Consider the following 21,660-nt stretch of genomic DNA (forward strand, 5'->3'; position numbering starts at 1 on the left):
CTAAGGAATTCTCAATTCTAACCTATGAGAGGGGTAGGCCTCATAGTAGTGAAAATCAAATTAGGCCATTTGTCACTACCAGTACATGTGAAATATAAAAGTACATGTCCTACCTTTTGCTTACGCAGCACCCTGCCCATAGGGCTATCTAGGGCCTATCTTAGGGGTGACTTATGGGTAATAAAAGGGGAGTTTATGTCTTGACAAGAAGTTTTAAATTGCAAGTCGAAGTGGCAGTAAACTGCATACACAGGCCTTGCAATGGCAGGCCTGAGACAGGTTTGAAAGGCTATTTTCCTGGGTGGCACAATCAGTGCTGCAGTAGACTAGTAGCATTTAAATTGCAGGCATTAGGTACATTGGGTACCACTTTACAAGGAACTTACAAGAAAATGAAATATGGCAATCAGGTATATGCCAATTACACATCTTTAGAGCAGAGAGAACATGCGCTTTAGCACTGGTTAGCAATAGTAAAGTGCCCAGAGTCCTAAAGCCAACAGAAACAAGGTCAGAAGAAGAGGAGGAGGAAGAAGGCAAAAAGTTTGGAGTAACCCTACAAGAGGCCATTTCCAACACAGGCACAAACACAATTTGTGCTTGTTTCGACACTAGCTCCTTTTAGAGTTGGGCAAAGCCTGAGGTTGTCTTTGACTCTCGGGCCAAAATTGAGCCAAACTTTGGTACTGGGCGCATATATCCTGTCCCTCTTGTATGTTATTATATTAGTCTACAAACTCCCTGGTTTCGGTAGAAGAGGGGCTGGTCAGTGTAAAGGGTTTTATCAATTTGTATTACCCCCTTATCGACATGTAAAAAGCCCTGCATCGCTGATCAGCCGCTCTTGTGTTGCATGCTGGGGTGTTTTTGTTTGAAAATGTGGGCAATTAAAATACAATCAGTCAGAGGCGCTGGTCAGCGTTTCTGCAGCTGCACTCATCGGGGTCTCTCCAGCACCATAGACATTTGCAAAACTGAGATGGCGCCTTCTTACATGGAAAGGAAATTAAGAGAATGGAAAGAAGCAAAATAACAAGTAACATACAAAATAGAGAGAAACACAGAAGTGGAAAGGAACCTTGAAGAAAGAGTCAAGATAATACCAAGCAGATAGCATGGCCACAAACATTTTGTTTGAAACAAATAACTATCTATGCACCCAAAATCTGAAACAACATCCCCATATCCATTAAGATCGCTACAAAGGTTCTCCAATTTAGGAAACAGATGAAGGCAGTTTGTTATTATCTCCATACTTTTGCACAAGCGTTTGCTGCTGCCTACTATCATAACTTAAAATGACATGCGAGACTGTCTCCGGCTTTGGCTCTAGGGGAGAGGGGTTCCATTGAGGAGCCAATCTCAATCACTGAAGTAAGTGAGGCAGTAAGTTATCTACAATCGGGTAACTCATGGTTTTCCCCTCCTCTACAAGCAATACTCAAACCTTTGCTATTTATTATGAGGGAACGTGCCTAATGATTTGGAGAAGGTGGCAATCACCGTCCTTCTGAAGCCAGACGCAAGGAAGGCAGATGTCAGTTATAAAGGCTCATCTCTCTTTTTAACATGGAAGCCATAATATTAGCTAACATCCATGCTAATCACCTGCTCAGTGTATTCCATTCTCTAATAATTCCCCATTGGAGTAGATACATGCTAGTAGATCCACGTGTCACAACAGACGACGTCAGCATAGTGATTTGACATTTTCGAAAGACCTGAAGATACTTATGATGATGCTGCTCATAGACTTTGTGATAAAATTTGATAATTTGGCATGGGACTACCTAATCACTTTTTCTAGGAAAAATATATTTAGGTTGAAAAATGTTTTGATAATCAACTTTATTGATTTTTAAAAACAAATACATTCATTGGTAGCAGATCAAGCGTTATGAGTAAGGAAATTTGAGCAAGTACATTTGACAACAAGCACAGACAGACCATTTGAATTGAGTACGACCATCCAATAGTTTCAGAAGCGCACAAGTGCAGTCGGGTCGTCACACAGGCAATAGATTAAACAATTTACCCCATACCTTCTCAAGTAATTCAGGACACCTACGGGCCTCAAATAGAGTCTCCTCTTGTGTTCCACACCAGTCCACTCGCCTCCTCCACCTCTGCACAGTTGGCGTCTTAGCCTGAGACTAGAGCACAGCTATATCCCTCTTTGCCACCGCCACTGCTGTCCCCAGGAATCTCTTGTCAGCCCTGGAGCTATTGAGGCCATCAAACAATCCCTGCAGCAAGCTCTTCGGGTCGTGGGGAACCTCACATTGAGGGTCTGAGTAAGTTCGAGTTCTACCCCAACAAAAACGGCGCCAGGGCCGAGCACTGCCATACCATGTGATAGAAATCGGCTTGGGCAGACTCGCAGTGCTCGCAGGCTGGGGAGGGTTGCATATAGGCCCGGAAAAGGCGCGCCGGAGAGAGGTACCCTGCATGGAGGAAGTAAAGCTGGACAAGGCGTAACTTAGAAGATGTTGTCATTGTTTTGGGTGCCATAAGTGCATCGCGCCAGTCCGCCTCCTCCAAATGACCCACCCAACCCTCCCAGCAATCACAGAGCCGGTCGAGGGACGCAGGACCATTGTTTACCAGCGCCCGGTACAAGCGGGAGACCCCAACTCTCCCCAGGTTCCCCATCATCACCTGGGCCTCCAAGGGGCTGAATTCCGGGAGAGACGGGGGATGGAATGTGAGTGTGAAGGGCGTACCTGAGCTGGAGGTACTTGTAGAATTGGGAAGGAAGGGCATGGCGCTGCTGTAAATCCGCAAAGGACTGAATGTGGTCTCCCACCCACACGTCTCCCAGTAGCGAGACCCCAACTAAATCCCAGCTACGGAAATCCTGTAAGGACGAGACCTCCCGCAACCAGGCCCCACTCCACAGCGGTGTTTGCCTCGTAAGCTTCCGGTCCCATTGCACATAACGAAGGGCTGTACGCCAGGCCGCGAACACCATCCTGGTGACGGGGGAAGAGTAGGTTGAAACTTTATTGCATATGTACACTCACAGGAAAAGTACCCAGTCCTACTGTTTGGAGCAATAGCATGCTTACAGACCCTTTAATTTCAGGTGCGGTACATGTGATTTTGCACTATGGTGGAGCTGTTGGTCGAAGGAATAGCTGTAGGTTGGTGACATCCTTTGAGGATTCCACAGGGTTGCAAAAATAGAGGATTGGGTGTCACTTTAAGATGACAGTTGTATGTATATTTGATCAATCCAAACCTGTCTATCTTCATCACGGAACGCCTTTTTTTGTCCATAAATGTAAGATTGCTTTTACGAAAACAGTATTTCTCATACGACTCCTCTACCACCAGAAAAACTACCCAAACAGCACCTCTCTTAATTTTTTTCGGCAAGTGGTCTTTCTAGCTTGGGTGTTTATTTGGGCCATTTGTGCAATTGGGTGCCGAGAGTTTTCATGACCAAGTGTAACAAGACCGTGTTTGATGAAGGGGTGGATCATCTTTATTATGACTAAGTGTCCTATATAGTAATAGTGAATGAATGTCTCTTTGGTTCAGGCCCTGATCAGCATATAGGGAGAACTGCTTCATATTCACATGGGAGATAGCTACATATTGGGATTTCTCCAGCCAGACTGGCACGTTGCCCCTAAAGTTAACAGCCACATGATTACAGCCTGCGTGGAGAACATACCAATACCCCCAGTCTCCGTCTGAGCGCTGAACGATGACGCTCAGACCAATCACAACTCTGCATTGCAGCATTGTGATTAGTCAGGGGAGCCTGGGTGCTTACCAATCACAATGCAGCATTGCAGTGCTGTGATTGGTCAGGGGAGCCTGGGTGCGCCTCCTGGTTTCTGTTCTGGCCCGAGTCTGAAGGAGGAGATACGCAGAATGCAGCGATAAAGTAACTGTTTTATTTGTTTACATTTTTTTAAATAAACAATACACCAACAAGTAGAAACATAATGCAGCTTCAAGGCCCATCACGGTGGGAGAGATCAAAATGGTTTTCAAGTCATAGATTAATTTAAAAGTTGACAAATTAGAAGCATAAGGAGGCTACCGTAAAATGTATTTTTGCCTAAATGCCATGCACAGAGTAACACCTTTTTCCAAATCTGACATATTAAAGTGTAATCGATGAAAACCGAAAGAACTGTGCTCGTCAGCATTCATTGAGCTCCAGACCAAAGCATCATTTTTTTATCATGAGAACAAATCTATGTGAGTTATCAGTATTGAAACATAATGAAATTTGCTTCTTTGTCACACCCTTAATTTTTTAACATACACGGAGAATAGCTTAGCATTTTATCAATGGGGTGCACAGAACCAGCAAAGATTGTGAATAATAAGTAACCTTCTCATATTACACTTTTGCATCAGTGAAGCCCCTCTGCATCAACAAACATGAGTAGACGCACCTCCAAGGAACAGTGATGAAAGGAGTTTTTATTTTTTAATTGACACATACCGAAAGGTACCTTTTATCGACAAAGACCCTACTAGCACTTACTGCCGACCTGGACCCAAAAAGAGACTACTCTATCCCTTACCCATCTGCACCTGATGTACAGCATGGATTTCCAACTTTTGTTCATGAGAGCTAGATGTAAGATATATTTTAACAATATTCAAGTGGGATCAGTGGCACAGCGTGGGTGACACTGGCCCTAATACTGTAAAGACATTGGGCCCTCTCTCCGCATATTATTAAAGTAAAAGGCTGCCTTAAAATAGATTTTTTTATCATTCATAAGCTTGGTTCCCAGACTTTACGCATCTACTGCATTAACTGCAGTTAGACGCCTGTGTGGGATAAAGGTACATACAAATAATCTAGATGGGATTCAATTGTGTAATATGTAGTCATTCTGAAAATATGGCACGATTGTACGGCCACTGAGGACCAACGCAAGAAAGCAGGGATGTACCCATGCTGTACTATCTCCAGGGCACAAGTCCTAAATAAAGAAGTGGGGGGAAGCTCAGAGACAGGAAGTGACGTCACAGCAGGAAGAGATGTCACGGAAGGTAAAAACCTAGGAGTGGGGGGACGCTCAAACATGTGTAAATCACAGCCATACGTAAGCAGTGCATTACGCATGTCGCAATTTAAGTGTATTTCAGCAGACCTTTGTGGGTCAGGCCTATTCGGCCTGGGGACTCGCTGCCATGCCTCCCTTGAAGCTTGTCAAAAGGTGTATGTGACACCTTTGATGTCTGATTCCTCAACGCTTCCATCACCAATTATTCCCCAAATGCCAATAATAGCCTGGAATTAGGTTAACCCTCGGCGTCCTGGTGCCGGGGAGAGCTGCCAAGTCCACCATAGGTTCATCTGACGGGTGCCTGACCTCTGGGCGAGATTATGACCTTGGACGGTAATTAATGTTACCAGATGACTCCGTATCACCTGGGACAATGAGCTGTGATGCGGGCTTTCCTTCTGTATATCACTGTTGCGTTGGTGCAGGTGCTTGCCTCGAACTAATCCGAAACTACAAAACCCATAATGCATTAGGATGCTAAAGTAAAACCCAGCACGGGGCAGCCGGCCGTGAGGGCGAATAACGCTATAATTTAAAGCCCAGCTTTTGCGCAGGGGGGACGGCGTCCACCCGGTAAGACCCCTTAAAATAAGTGGGGGGACGCCGTCCACCCGCGTGGTACCCCGACTCGAGCCCTTACTATCTCTCATCTTCACTTAATGTGCAGAGTTCTGTTGCTTAGCAGACCCAACCACAATCACATTCATATTCACATTTCTATATAAACGTCAACAATCACAAATAATTTGTGAACAAAAGTTCTATTGAAATTCTGAAATCACAGCATATCAGTCATGTCTATCCAACCGCGTTGCACACTACAGCTGATGGTACAGCTGAAACAGTCCTAAGAAGCAGTTTTTTGTCTGCCCTTACCTTTTGGCCAGCATCGCCCTGAAGGTCGCCTCATTTAGTCCACGACAACTTGGCAGCAGGTTTGCCCAATCCCAGATCCACTCGTTGACGGCGGATTGCTGATGTATGGGGAGAAACTCTTGTTAGCGATTAATCAGAGTTAATATGATCAGTAAATTAAAGCTCCAGCTGTGATAGACTAACGAAGAAGGAGGGGGGTCGAAAAAGGACTTGGACAGCTGATATCAATCACATCCACAGAAGATGTTTTTGTTTTATTCCAATAAAACGGCAATTAATTTATAAATCCATTTGGAGATGTAACCGTTATTTATAAAAGAATAAATCAATTTTTCAAGCCATTATTCTTCCAACAGTTAATGGCATTTTGCCCAACCACTTTTTCTGAGAGCTCCCTCTTTGTTTGAAAAGTGGAGAAAAAATAAAACAATTGTCAACTTTTTATGTATTGTTGCAATTTGCATTTCCTACTGTCAGCAGGAAGTTTATCATGAAAGAAACTTGTTAGAGCTGGCATGCCGCCTGCCTGCTGTATCTTCATTAGTGCGCTGCTGAAATGCGGCCCTTCCAGGCGAGAGGAAGTGAAATGTCCACATGTATGAAGGAAATACCCGACTTGCAAGCAGTGTGGATGCTCTCTGCAAAATGGAGTCCGCCTATCCATCGTAAGCTCAAATATACATTCAAATAAAGGCTGCCTTACACCAAATACTCTTCAAAGTTACAGAAATAAATACTTTTTCTAAATTACAACGGTCTCATTTCAGCAGCTTCAGGAAACGTGTGTTAATTATGCATGCCTAAGCCTTTTGAACGCAAGCTGTCACCTGGACTCCATGAGGATACCGTTGTGTTATGTATACACAACTTTCGTTGAAGGCAAGTAGATGCAATGAGCTCATTAGAGCAATTGCTCTGATTGGACAGAAGGTACTAATAGGTAGGGATTAGCACCTGCCTGGGGGACGCACCACCACACACCTGCATGACAAAAGGCCAAGTGGAGACGGCAGCGAAATGAGGCGGTACGAGCAAGCACATAGGGTGGCTGGCTATGTTCCTACCAGTAGGGTACAGTGCTGGAAATCACTTCAGTGCTCTACCACCGAGGTGTGGCCCTTTTCAGACCTAGAGATCTGGGCTTGCAATGAATATTTGCCGTGAAACCTCGTCAGATGAAGAACTTGCATAGTTCGTGGTTTTGACTTATAATGATAGGAAACTCTACCATCTTCTGTCAAGGGCATCATTAGTACACCTTTTTGATCAGGGTTCAGTTCTATTATTCTGCATATCGCTTCATATGAAGTTACTTAATGAGTTCACCCAGTTAAAAGAAAGAAAATAGCCACAAGCTATGTTCGAATGTTACATACTGTTATTTACAAGAGTTCTAGGCCAATTAACTAACGCACATGCCTACTTAATGGAAAACTTCAACAATATTTACAGTTAAACTACCCACCGCGTGAAACTGTGACAGACATGAAATGGCTACATATGTACACATTTGAATTTGTTTGTCAAAATACTTTAAACTCCCACAATAGTTCATATGTTGCCCACTCCGTCGTATGGTCCATACGTTTCTGTGCTTCCTGGTGGATCTTATCTTTTGTCTGGTCTAGCATGTAAAAGACAGACAGATTTTTCACATTTTTGTTATAGTTTGGTTTTTCTGTAGTAGATGATCATGATTGATTGGGTTCCATATCTCCTACTTATATATGAACATATTTTAGGAATAAATCGATTTTGATTGATTTTTATAGCGGTTAGTAACCGGTTAACATACCAGCACAACTACACCCATAGGCAGCGAGGGTATAGAGAAATCAGAGATGAAGGGAGGAGGGGGGATTGTGAGAAACCCAGATAGCTTAACATTTATGAAAAGAAGGGGAAGAGTAGGAGAGGGGAGTAAATAGATGCTCCCACAAAGCAATGTCCTGCATCCCATCTCCCATACCGACTCCATCGCAGGGTGAGGACTATGTTGTATCAGTAATATCTACTGTGAGGCGGAGTACACAGAGATACATTGGGCAGGAAAGTTCTTGAAAAGGGGTGGATAAGAACTTCAAGCATTGGCCTGATGTTTTCGCAACCTTTATACGGTGTGCTCCACAAAGGCTGTTAGCTTCTCCATACTTAGAAGGTCTCAGAGCTTATGGAGCCAATCAGTATGTGTGGGCACCACGTCTGTGCCCCATTTGGACAGCAGGACCTGCTTTGCTACGCAAAGCGCCAGGGTAATAGTGCTTCATCTTGGAGATAGTAACGAGTATGTCAATGCATTAGGGAGACCTAGGAGGATGTAACTGCAATACCACAGCAAGTGGGATGAAGTGCCTGGATTATTACAGTGGCTCCAGCATCAGTCGTCGCCCCCACTTTTCCACCTGGCTGTGTGTGCCGGCGTGTAAAACAAATAGTGGGCAACCTTAAGAAAGGTCTCCCTTCCCGAGGCGCTGCAGGCTGAAGTACGAGCCTGCTGTATGAAACCATTCTTTATTGGAAAACTGGCTTTCACACTCCTGTTCCCATTAAGTGCGGATGGGCGAAATAGTGACATGTTTAGGAAAGTGTACATGTCAGAGAGGATATGTTGGTCGCCATGTCAAAGAGAGGGGATATCTCTCAAAAGGTGTGAGTGGTCTACTCACATGTGGGTGTATTGACGGTCGAGTCACCTGTTGACTTGAGTGCAGAGTAGTGCCATTGCTCGGAGTCAGAAGGTCCAAAGTTTTACTGTATTTGGGAAAACTCTAGTAATCCCTGTACATCAAATAAGTTTCCTATGCACTTAGAGTTAGCTTCCAGCTAGCGAGAGAAGGAAGTACTTTGTAGCGCCGGAGGGAAATCCGGATCCCCCCGGATTGGTTTGAGCAGGGAGATGGGAACAGAGAGCAGTTTAGATTGAAAGAGTTTATTCCACATCCCCACCGTACTGGGGAGATGTTTACCCCATGTGGGCACTGTTTTTGAGGGAGCCACAGAATTTTCGAAATTATGCATGCCCACTACTGCCTGGTTTAAAAAACATCAATGTTTCTCTATAGTCGGGCGCTGCCACTCCACTAAGAACCGCAGTTGCGCCTCTTGTTAGTATCTTATCAGGTGCAGGCTATCCAATCCTCCCCTGCCATTGGTATGTATGATCTCTCCCTGGCCCTCTGAGGTCGCTTGCCTCCCCACATGAAGGTTTCAATAAGTTGCTGAAGTTTTTGTAGGGCGTGAGGTGGGGGCTGGAGAGGCAATGTCTGCATAAGATATAGGATCCTAGTGAGAATGGGCATTTTAATAGCTGATATCCTCCCGAACCACCATCTTCTCCTTGGTGGAACACAGGTGAATTCCCTGGAATGGAAATCCATGGTATCAACATATTTTGATGCACGTGCCCTTAGTTCTGTTCGGGGGTTCGCAGAGACTACATGACTGTTTTATCTGGGTGAGATCTAATATGTGCATATTAAAATCAATAACTGGGATGTTTTGAACCACAGTAAATGTATTAAATCATCTTAGTGTGCTGATGGACTAGATTAATCTTTTCGAGTCAAGGGACACTTGAAATGACAGAGGTGGAAAAGGGTAAATAAAGTTTGCAGCATCATATTTGTGCTTTGCGTTACATTATGTGGATCTTTATAGTGCCTAATCACCTGCAAGAGTATCTTTGCGCTTTGCAGGTGAATGGGGCTAGCCTTGGGGTCTTACTTGAAGTGCCAGGTCTTCAACTTCTTGTTTTGTATGTGTAGGTGAGGGGCTTGAACTGTGTGCGCATATGGATACAGAGCCAAGGTATTTCCCTTAGGTGGGGTGTGACATGAGCCCGGCAAGGGAGGTTGAGAAACAGTCTGGCGGCTGTATTTTGGATGCTCTTATGTATTTTTGTGAGCTGGATGGTGATTACCACGTACAGTGTGTTCCCGTAGTCCAATCTTCTGATGATGAGGGCTTGGCTGACAGTTTTCCTATGGTTGTTGGGTAGCTATTTGAATATATCTTTTTCAGAATCCTCAGGGTATGAAAGAAGGCCGCGATGACTGTGTTGACCTGAGCCGACATGTCTCGCTTGCTGTTGAAAATGATCCAGAGGTTTTTATGCTAGTGTGCTGGGAATTGTGGTGGGTACGAGGTCACCAAGACGTCTACCTATGGGTAGACGTCTATTCTGAAGATTACCACTTTGATCTTGTCCTTGGAAAGTTTGAAGCATTTAGACTTCATCTAGGTGGCCACTTTGGTCATGCACGAGTTGAAAGTAGTCCAGGTGTTGGATATTTTGTCCAGGAGGGGCAATATCAGTTGTGTTTCATCAACGTAGTGAGTATGATGATGTTTTGCCACATATGACGTCTGCTAAAGAAGTCATGTAGATGTTGGAAGGGTGTTGGTCTGAGCGAAGAATCTTGCAGGATTCCACAAATGAGTTTAAGGGCATTTGAGAAATATGATGGCAGGTTGACTGTTTGTGTCCTTCCTGTAAGGAAGATGCAGATCCATTTGAGGACAGGTCTCTAGATGCCAAGCCTCGTGAAGTCATCAGTTGGGCTGCAGTTTCTCCTCTGTCAAAGAACTTCCGAATGTCACCTGCTGCGGCAATTAGGGATGTCTCTGTAGTGTGGTTTGGTCTGAAGTCTGACTGTGTGACACTGGCATTGATGAGCTGTTGATTGGCCAGGTAGGCAGTGATGCTTTTTTGTAGGACCTACGGTTGGAGAGAGATTGATAAGTAGTTCAAGAGTGTGGCTGGGTATGCAGAGGGCTTCTTCAGGAGGGTGATAATGACTACATGCTTCCAGGCTTCTGGGAAAGTGTCTGTGTCAATGGAGGTGTTGAGGATAGGGGTGAGAGCTATGCTGATGGTGGTTGTTCCTTTGTTGAAGGCGTGGTGGGGGCATGAGCCAGACAGGGCCCAGGAGTGGACGGTCTTCATAAATGCAGTGGTTCCTCTGTGGTGACAGAGTTCCATTTTGTCAGGGTGTTGCTTTTGTCCGATACCAGAAGACTTACAGGAAGGTCGATGAGGTTCGGTTGTGGGTCGAAGTGTGTGCAGAGGGCTGTGATTTTGTTGCAGAAGAAGTCTGAGAGGTCGTTGTACAGTTCTTGGGTTGGAGTGATATTGCTGATGGTTACTGCTGTTGTGGTGAAGTTTTTGACAATAGCAAACATTTCTTTGCTGCTGTTGTTGTTGATGCGCGCTGCAAGGGCCATCCTTTTGGCTTTTCAGGTTTGCTCATGGCAGAGTCTCTGGTAGGATTTGAATATTTCCTTTTCTGATTCTTCTTTGCTCGCTCTCCACCTCCGTTCCAGTTGCTGTGCTGTTTAATCATTCGGAGTTCATCCGTGTACAAGCTGCCTAACATTTGCATTCTTACTACTTGGCGTGGGTGGGAGCTGAGACATGTTAGGTGAGTCTGAGGTTTATGAGGCTTTCTAGTTGTCGTGTGTACTTCGATACAGACTATGTTCTAGTTTTAAAGGACAAGAAGGATTCTTTTTACTTCCCAGGGCCATTAGCACTGCTGAGTCTTAAAACACACTCCAGACAATGATACACAAACACTTTGTAGCACTCTCAGACTATAGTAAATATAGCAGGAACCATAGACCTAAAACACATGTTGTTCACCTTTAACACTGGTGTGGCCAACTGCTGAGTCTTAAAACGCTATGTAGGCAGTGCTACAGAAACATTCTACAGCATTCTCATTGGATAGCCTCACCAGCAGGAACAACAGTGCTATGTAGTTGCTCTTTGCTCAAGTATGAACAATACTGCTGAGTGTTACAGAAACATTATGTATCACTCTTTGGCTATATCAACAGAAGTAGGAACTACAGTGCTAAGAAACATGCTAGTGTGGCCGTACTGCTGGTCCTTCCAATGCCCAGCTTGCCATGCTACAGAAATTCTCTATAATACTCCCCTGGGTCAAGAGTAGTTTAACAACGCACAGCACTTCCAATGACATTTTAGACTATAGTTTGTACAAGTTCTGTCCTACACCATAAATCTCTAGGACTGTCCCAACTGCTCTGAGATGAAATTGAAATCTTTTCTTATTTCTCCAATAGAATACTGCAGTCATCTACACCCAATTTTCTGAACCAGGACACATGTAAACCTTGCACAGTAGGTGACCATCAAATGGTGAAACAACCTGCCAGATGACAGATATTGTTTCAAATGTCAAAAGCTTAACAATACTACACTTTTTTAAAATTCTCACTCCTAACCTCACGCAACATTCAAGGATGACTAGCCATAAGATACATTTCAATGTATTAGTGCACTTTAAACGTGCCCCTTTTTATATCCACCACTTGCTTGTGACAAGACCACCTCAAAAAAACCTTTCTCACTTGGTCACCTTGAAACACCCTCACAAACATGCCTAGCTCAAACCATATCCCAGGCTTTATGATTTTCCTGTGGTCTCTCTGACTGTACACCTTTTGATACTCATTCACTCTGTCTTGCAGGAGCTTAAGATTCACATTCTGTCTCCTCGCTCTGTTCATTTGTGCGGGGACTGCTACAGTGCACAGCATCCTCCCTTTGAGCAAACTGAAAGGTCACTGAATGGGAGTGGTCCTGTAATTCCACAACATGTCTTTGACTTGATGTTTCCAGCAAATGTTGCCCACACATGCCAGTTGAATGCACTCCACCAACACTCTGTCAAACCGTTCAACCAAACCATTTCCCCTGGGATGGTACACCCGAGGTTTGGTATGCTTGATGCACTATAATTGGAAGAACACCGCATTTTGCGGGTCCCTCGCCCCGTCTCGTTGGCGGCCATCTTGAGTGAGGGTTGAGGCTTCCAGCGGTCTAGTTCTCACTAGGAGGCTAGACCAGTATAAATACAAGGCAAATCCCAGGTAAGCGCCCCTACTAGCCTCGGCGCACTACTAGACAGCGCTGTACCTTTGCGTAGCTCTTGTGAATTTTAAAATTCCCTGTTTTGTCTTCTTGGTTACTTTTACTTTGTATCACTTATTCCTTGGTTTTAAATTGCCGGCCACGCTTCACCTGCACCTCTGACCCGCTCACCTGCACTATAATTGGAAGAACACCGCATTTTGCGGGTCCCTCGCCCCGTCTCGTTGGTGGCCATCTTGAGTGAGGGTTGAGGCTTCCAGCGGTCTAGTTCTCACTAGGAGGCTAGACCAATATAAATACAAGCCAGGCCGACGCGCAGCGGTATCGCGCAGCGGGATCGCCGGATATCCGCCGGAGTTACACCTGAGTTCAGCCCGTCGGCGCCTGTCCGCGCTGAGGACGCGCTGCAGGACGGGCTGGACTTGGCTTACACTCCTCCTCCATCTTTTGAGGTACTTAGGCAATATTCTATTTCTGAGCTGTTGGCTCTTAAACCGTCAGCGCATTCTTGCTACTATTGCTTCACTCCAGAGGGGATATTACATTCCCATTTTTGTCTTACATGCAGAGCTCCCCTTCGCTTCCCCGCTCCCGTTCCTATAAGACCCCATTCGCGCCTTGGAAAACATCTTACCATCCCTCCTAGAACGGGTTTCCTAATAAACGCGCGCTCGCTCATTAAAAATAATGTTGCCTTCCACGAGTTCGTGGAAGAGAGACAGCCAGACTGGGTCTTTGTGACGGAAACTTGGGCTTCGGACTCCTCCGGTCATGACTTACTTCTGGCCATTCCTGATGGCTATTCTCTCCACAGGCAGGACAGATTGCTCCGTAGAGGTGGAGGACTTGCCATCCTCTATAAATCCTCCCTTTCTTGCACCATCAAATCCCTATCGATGCCCCAAGACCGTTTTGAAGCATTATACTTCTGCATTCTGTGTGCCCCATCTGTCTCATTCACCGGGATACTTATATACAGACCGCCTGGTCCTAGAGCTAGTTTTTGTGTAGATCTACTTAGAATCATTGAACCCTATTTCGGAAAATCACGTCTCTCTATTTTGGGCGATTTCAATTTCCACCTTGATGAAGTTGGTTCAAAGGACACCTCTACACTAACTGAGTCACTTGAAGCGTGTGACCTCGTTCAGATGGTGAACAGCCCAACTCACAAGGCTGGCCATATTCTGGACGGGGTATTTTCCAGTGACTCAAGATTATCTACTGGCCCCCCTTTGCCGCTGGTCTGGTCAGACCATCTTGCAGTGCCGCTAGAACTTGCTCTCCCTGTCTCGGTCACGGCTAACCAGGTCGCCACCACATATGCTCTCAGGAGAAATTATAGAAACATCACCGACGAAGCTCTTGCCCCTTACGTTCGGGCCACAGAGCCCTCCTCCTCAAGGGAGGCGGGTGAGGCAGCTCAAGAACCTGCGGACTCCATCACTACTGCAGTTGAGAAGCTTGCCCCCGCCTCTCTCCGCTATGTGGCGAGGCAGAAGCCCACTGCTCCCTGGTTCTCTGAACATCTGAGACTTCTGAGGCAGAGCTGTAGGAGTAAGGAGAGAAGCTGGAGGAAATCTTGGGATATGAAGGACCGGGAGGAACACAAGTCCGCTTTGCGGGAATACAAACAGAGAGTGATCATGGAAAAGCAGGAGTATTTCTCCAATCCTACAAGTTCTCTAACTTCATCTAGAGAACTCTTCAAAATTGCTGATTCACTGTGCTCTCTCCAACTTCCAGATCCAGTGGTGAGCTCACAAGATCTCTGCAATAACATCTCGGATTTCTTTTATAGTAAAATCGCGGATATCCACACTTCCTTAGAAGCTCAACGCCACTCCCTGGACGATGATGTTCCTCTCACTATAGCCAACCTTGATACTTTGGTTGAAGGCCCCTCCGAATCCTTCACCCAATTTCCAGTACTCTCACTGGAAGGACTTAATCTCATGCTAGACAGGACCAAATCCTCCTCCCCAATGGATCCTGTACCGCTAAAAAAGTTAAAGGAGTGCAGAAACAGCATTCTCCCGCCTCTGCTTGAAATCATGAACGGGGCTATTGTCCAGGGTTCTTTTCCGCCGGTCTGGAAGAAGGCTATAGTGAAGCCTCCCCTTAAAAAACCGTCCCTGGACTCGGGCCTCCTTAAGAATTTTAGGCCGATCTCTTTACTTCCAGCCCCGGCAAAGATGTTAGAAGCGCACCTTAATACACATCTTTCCACCTTTCTTGAGTTTAGTGAGTATCTTGATAGCTCGCAGCACGGATTCAGAAAACATCATAGCACCGAATCCACCCTCACTGTTGTGGTGGATAACATTCGCCGCAAAGTTGACCTTGGCCAAACCACAGTGCTGGTCCTATTAGACCTCATGGATGCGTTCGATACTCTGTCTCCCGCCATTTTAACATCTCGGCTCAGGGAGGCAGGGGTTACTGTACCGGCCCTGAGTCTTCTTAACTCCTTTCTCCATGACAGAGAACAGAGAGTCATGCTCGGAGATTTTCTCTCCCCTGCCAAGTCATTGCAATGTGGGGTGCCACAGGGGTCGGCCCTGAGCCCGACCCTATTCAACATCTACGTGGCCTCCCTTGCTAGACTAGTAAGATTGCAGGGGATGGAGGTGGTGTCTTACGCCGACGACACCCAGTTCATGGTGTCGCTGGCCCACTCTGTCAGTACATCCGCATTCAGCTTTAGGTCATGCATGCAGCGTGTGGCGGAGTGGATGATCCTTAACTCCCTAAAGCTGAATGGCGACAAGACAGAGGTCTTGGTCTTCGGTAAAGAACAACACGTGTGGTCGAGCAAGTGGTGGCCTTCATCTCTCGGCACCTGCCCCACTCCCTCCCAATCGGCCAGAAACCTCGGCGTCATCTTTGACACTTCACTCTCCATGACGCTCCAAGTGAATAGGACCGTGGCCACTAGCTGGGGTGTCATCAAGATCTTAAAAAGAATTCTCCACTATCTCTCCTTCCAGGCACGCAAACAGATTGCGATTGCTCTTGTTGGCTCCAGGCTTGATTATTGTAACTCTCTTTATGTGGAGTCCAACAAGGGCCTTATCCATCGACTGCAAACTGTACAGAACGCCGCAGCGCGCTTCGTCCTGGCCCTTCCCATAGCATCCTCTGCCACCATTGCTAGGAGAAATCTTCACTGGCTCCCTGTCCAGTTTAGAATCTCCTTTAAGCTTCTATGTCTCACATATAGAGCACTTGGGGCTGGCCCTGCGGACGCACTTGGTACCCTGCTCACCCGCTATGTGCCCACGAGATGCTGTAGTGTAGTTCCTAGTTTCCCACTAGGCCCTGCGCATTGGAATAACATAAACAGTAGTATCGACGTGGAACTGCTTATATTCCAGGCCTCCACTGACTATGCTAAACTTAATTGGGTTGTGTTACCAACTAGCTCAGAGGTCACTGGAAACTTTCTTCTCTGCATAGGAAGTGATCAGCTTCCTTGGCACAGACAAGAAGGGTTTCAGTTTTCCAACAACCGTGCATTATGACAACTTTGCTCCTCAGATCAAGAGTCGATCTCTAGGGTCGTGTGAAACAATAGACATAGATTTCACTCAGTCAGTCTAGTGCAGTTTACTTTCACGAGATGTAGAGAATAGAGAGACGGGCGTGTATCAATAAAGGGTTAACATTTATTGAACAGTCTTTCTTCTCGTACAAGAGAAATGTATTGCCACAATTGCAATAATTGTTATTATAAAAAGTACGTACAGTAAGATAAGTATTGCGAAATAGAACTGTAAAAGCATTGATATGGTTTCTTAGCCATACAATGATTTAAAAGTAATAAAACATATATACAGTCATATATACATTAGGCTAACATACTCAACTGGTGCTTCTAACTAAGCCTACCCCAGTGTGCCTGACCTAAGCCTAACACGTGAAAGGGGAGTAAGTAAGTAGCTTTAAGTTAAGTTGGTTTTGCCAAGGTTTGTTTCAAGAATTCTCGTCTAAGGGTTTAGTCAACACCATACCTCTGAATAGAATGATGGAGGATTGGTATCTCCTTCAGGGGTCTCTCTCGATATCCCAGTCACCCGCGAGGGTAAACCGGAAGCGCCGGGACTGGATTTCTCTGCACGAGAAAGGCAGCGGCTGCTCTTCAGCGCGTCGAGGAAGGAGGGGGGACAGCGTCCGCGGGCAGCTGGAATCTGCTGGATGTCTTCGCAGAGGACGGCTGCTCAGCTCCTTAAGCGTACTGCACCATAGGTCGCGCTTTAGCGGCGATAATGGTATCAGCAGCTTCACCACCACAGGATAGCAGGCTGCAGCGACAGAGTGCTAGATTTACCAACACAGGGTCATGCAGGCAGCCAGCATCAGCAACAGTAGCTTGCAGCTCACAGCTCACATTGCTTAAGGCAACGTTGGTAATATTTATACCTGACAGGTGCCGGGTTTGACGCAAGTTTGCTGGACATAAGACGTCAATTAAAGATGTCACTAGGAAGTGATAGTTATCAGTTGCTCATTAGAGTTCCATTACTAATCAAAACATAGCAAGCGGGGATTTCCAGGTTTGCTAAGTTTTTATCTTGTTGAAGAACTCGGAGTGTTATCTAGGAATATCAGATAGTGACTACTGCTCTGTCATTGCACTAATTGGTCGCAAAGGAAGTGGCAGAGGGAACTATGCTGGAATGTGGCTCTGTTCGTGTGAGGCCAGAGATGACTTTTCAGAAAATCGCACTTGAACGGTTATGCCAATATAGGGAATAAATGGATTTATAGCCGAATAGGGGCATAAGGTCACAGTATCGATCAGGAACCTAGATAAACACGCAACACCCACTCCACGGGTTAATGTCCATCAAAATTACTAAAACTAAAGCAATTAGATGCATGTGTAACATTGCCCACCCCAAAATACATAAATGCATTCGAAATAGGCGTACTTGTAATACATGGAATTTTAGGTACTGTACGTTTTTTTAAAGCATAGAAATCATTCAAAAATTATTGCATATGAAATCAATGAACGATTATGCATAAAGAATTAAACATGAAGTATCTCTGACAGAAGAAAAGGCGAGATACATCATCACATAAAAATGCATTGTAATAACATGTGTGCTAGAGGCTGGTGTAATGTTGTTATGTCTCTAGATGTGTTTAGAAATAGAAGTGTGAAGCTTCTGTTCTCTAAGAATAGTTTTTACGTTAAGCAAAGAATTGTTCGTGCCAAAAAAAGGGATCAATATTAAAAAAATTGTCCAATTCAAGGAAAAAATTTTAATGCTTGAGCGGGGAAACATAGAGTTCCAAAGCATATTGCAGTCATTGTTGATCAAAACTGAAGGCCGAATTCAGAGTTCATGGGAACGCTGTGTGTCGGAAAGCTTCTTAAAAGTTATTGTTTCTCTGTGGGTGAGAACATCGTATCAGACAGGCTCTCAAAGAATTGGTCTACAAATTCAGGTGATAGTTCAACCAAATTAGATAGCGCTGTAACTTGGCAGGTGTGAGAATGATTGCTGTCATCGAAGGCAGGACCAGCAATGCTCACAGAACGTTGTACCTGGATGATGTTGCTTTTGTCACTCGCTCCACTGTTACCACTTGGCTGTAGTACAGGAGTCTCCACGAATGCCGTCATCAGGATTGGTAGCCGCTGGGGACAACACAATGCGTGAGCCGTTTTTGGACTGAGCAAAGTATCGACGTCCATTGGTACTGCTGATGGAAGTGAAAGACAGATGTCCAACACGCATTCATCGCCGCAAAGCATACACCGTAGCACAGGTAAAATGCAATTTTGCCATATCGGTCTGAATGAAAGGAACCAGGTCATGTTTAGATCTCTCAGCCTGGCCAATCCAAGGACGTTAGTTATCCTGTCCCGGTAGCGCATTGCTAGGATTGTCTCTTCCATTCCCATGGGAGCTATGTCTGAGCCGAGGCTTGCCATAACGTAGCAGGAGGGTCAAAAATAGAATCCCTGCGACGAGTCCCAAAAATAATGGTATGCCGCCAAAAATGGAGTGCACAAAATTAGGAAAGATTCCCAAAATTGCCTGGAAGGGTGTTAGCAGTCCCGTAAAGACTGTCTTAAATATGCCTGGGATGCTTGTTGCACTAGACATGTTAAGGAGTTGGCTGAACATTTCTACGAAATGCACGGGGCAATTTGTTGATAAAAGGTCATGAACCTCAGTAGCCGTCCTTGCGATTAGAAGATCATACGTCTCTTTAGATGACGTTATAGGCACTGTTGTCTGTAAAATTACAGATTTCATTTTGCTTAATGTATCAATTCGTATAGAATAGAGATTCAGACGAGGCCAGAGGGGAGTCACTATGTCTGTAGGCCCACTCGGGAACAATGCTTGCATACAACATTTGACCATGGACGTAACTTGTACTAGACAACTTTTCCCTGGCGTCAGGCCACAACATCTGTGATCCGTTCTAAGAATGTAACTCCCGTTCGCGAGTTGCATAAAGAAGGGCTCTATCTGAGTTGCAGGTGTGACTAGCTGGTGGCATGAAAGGTTGTTTGAATTTCCATCACATGCTCCGTGTAAATTAATACCCTGACACAAAAGTATACCGCTTAGTGAATGTTTACAATTTTCACCACTAAGAAATACATTTTTGTCACTGTCACTATAGCAAGAATGAGTGTATGGTAATTTCCATTCGGATTTTACATATCCTTTACCCAATTGTTCATATTGGCCAGCAGGTATGTACTCAAGGCACTTTTTAAAGCGGAAAGTTGTTATCGGAATTGTGATAATTCCGTGTATTATCCATTCAATGACAGGACTCTGACATTGTCAATGGTAATCTCTCGAGTTTTTCGATGCTCAGGATTGTATAGTCTGCTCCTTTCTGTGCCAAACTGATCTGTTTATCAGTAAGGTAAAAACTGGAAAATAATGACGTCGTGTTGATTAAACGCCAAGGCACATAGCCTGAACGAAGATTTTGCAGCGTCCAGCCTAATTCTCTAATAGAGCGTAATTGAGACTGGCCATGTTGTAACATAAGCAAATCTCTGTCTATCACATCAAAGGCAGAGGATACAATATTGTCCAACGAATATATTCTGGAAGACAGAGTCGTTAACCCATTGTCTACCACAGAAAGTGATTTCTCCAAATTAATACGATCAATTTCTCGTATTTTTTCAGCAGTTTCAATTTGCTTTACTTTCCAAGCCTCGTTGTAAGCAGCATAGATGCTGGTCGCTATGAAACTCTTTTGACGCTGTTTGCGTGGTCCAAGAATGAAATCGCCCAAATCAGCACCATCTTTTAGTAAAGACAAGTGTTGCTTAATTTCAGCCAGTGTGGACGTAGTTAGCCATTCAAGGCAGAGTTTCCCTACACTGTATGTTGTTATAATCCCTGGATGTTGTCTCTGGGAATATCTAGAGTCTAATCTGGTCATTTTTAACCCCTGTGTTTTATTCAGGAATCTATATTGACAGCTATTTGTGTCTGTAGGCCAGATTAACCACTTTTTCCAATCAGGATGTGTTCTGTTGAAATGTAAAATATGTGACACGTCTAACTCAATATCTGTGGTTGTATTCTCAGGTGTTGGCTTTGGTATAGACGGTGTTTTAAGGTCTTTGTTCTTAGCTAGGCCAAGACAAGATGTTTGGTGTATTGTGTCATTTAAAAATAACATTTGTTCTGGTATCATGCAGGTTCTAAATAGTGCTTCAATCCCTTGCACCTGCCAATCTTTTGTACCCCAAATGGTTTTCGTTTCAATATTATTTTTCCAATAATCAAAACCAAATGTCATCATTTTGTCATAAAATGCTTCTGAATATATCAATTTAGAATTTGTCAGCATTGTTTTCATTCCTGTTTTATCTAACAGTTTGTAATAAAACGTTTCTGCATCACTTGTGTTAAACCCTGAGAAGTATTTGAATTTCTCAAAAAATGCTTTAGAACTGCTTTTAGGTGGTGTAGAACAATGTTCCCATTGATTATACATAAAAACATTTCTAGGCTGTGCAGATTTATGCAGGTAATGATCCCCATAGTGGGTGTAACAGAATAACTGCTCATAACTAGATGAACCTTGTAAATAATCATGATCTGTGAATCTAGCTGACATTACTAAATCAGACATCTTGTCATTAATACTGTTAAAGTCCCAATCATCAGAGAATGTACTAGGTTTAACAAAGTCACTTAAGGAAACCTTCAGTTGATGAGGATACTTCAGGATTTCGACCGGACCATAGATCTCATAGTCAGTTTTCTCCCATACTACCCCACCAGGTATTGGAATTGCTGTGACATTTACTGTTGACAGTTCTCTTTTCTTCACATGGGATGATCTGTGTGGTTTCAGGACTAGGTTGATGTTCTGACTTGCTGTGTCCATTGTAATATATTTTCCTTCAATGAATTTTCCCAAACACAGTACCATGATGAGCCAAAGCAGGAGGAAAAATACACCTAGACCGAACCAGAACTCTAGCCAAGGGGAAATAAGGTAGATTTCCTTCAGTTGATGAAAGAGTTCCGTTGCTTTTTCTTTAAAAGTCTTTTTTGTTTCTGGCATCACTTCGGGGTCGTTTAAATCTTCAGAGAAGTTGTCGAAGTTGATGAAATAACCAGAGGCAGTTCTGTCAATTGATGGGATTGTTCTTTCAATCTGTCTTTCGGTAGCACTTTCTGATGCCAAATCATTGTAGACTGGTGTTGTTTCTTGACGAACTGTTTCAATCTGTGTCTCAAGAGGCACGAGTTCCATGGCATTATTGCATAGTCCTTCATTGTGCACTGCAGGCTGATCGAATGTGATTAGTCTTTCAGTTTGAACCTCTTGGATTGT

The 21,660-nt window shown here is 44.5% G+C and overlaps 1 protein-coding gene across 1 annotated transcript in view; it reads right to left on the bottom strand.

The window, feature by feature from the left end:
• Nucleotides 1-21,660, bottom strand: part of KIAA0825 (KIAA0825 ortholog) — a 2,177,598-nt gene that overhangs the window by 714,712 nt on the left and 1,441,226 nt on the right. Inside the window, exon 19 of the mRNA XM_086960919.1 lies at nucleotides 5,919-6,016. Coding sequence (XP_086817045.1) covers nucleotides 5,919-6,016 — 98 coding nt within the window. The remainder of the gene's footprint in view (nucleotides 1-5,918; nucleotides 6,017-21,660) is intronic.

The sequence above is a fragment of the Lissotriton vulgaris genome, chromosome 3_1 (genome assembly GCF_964263255.1).
Source record: "Lissotriton vulgaris chromosome 3_1, aLisVul1.2, whole genome shotgun sequence".
In the NCBI taxonomy this organism is placed as follows: domain Eukaryota; kingdom Metazoa; phylum Chordata; class Amphibia; order Caudata; family Salamandridae; genus Lissotriton; species Lissotriton vulgaris.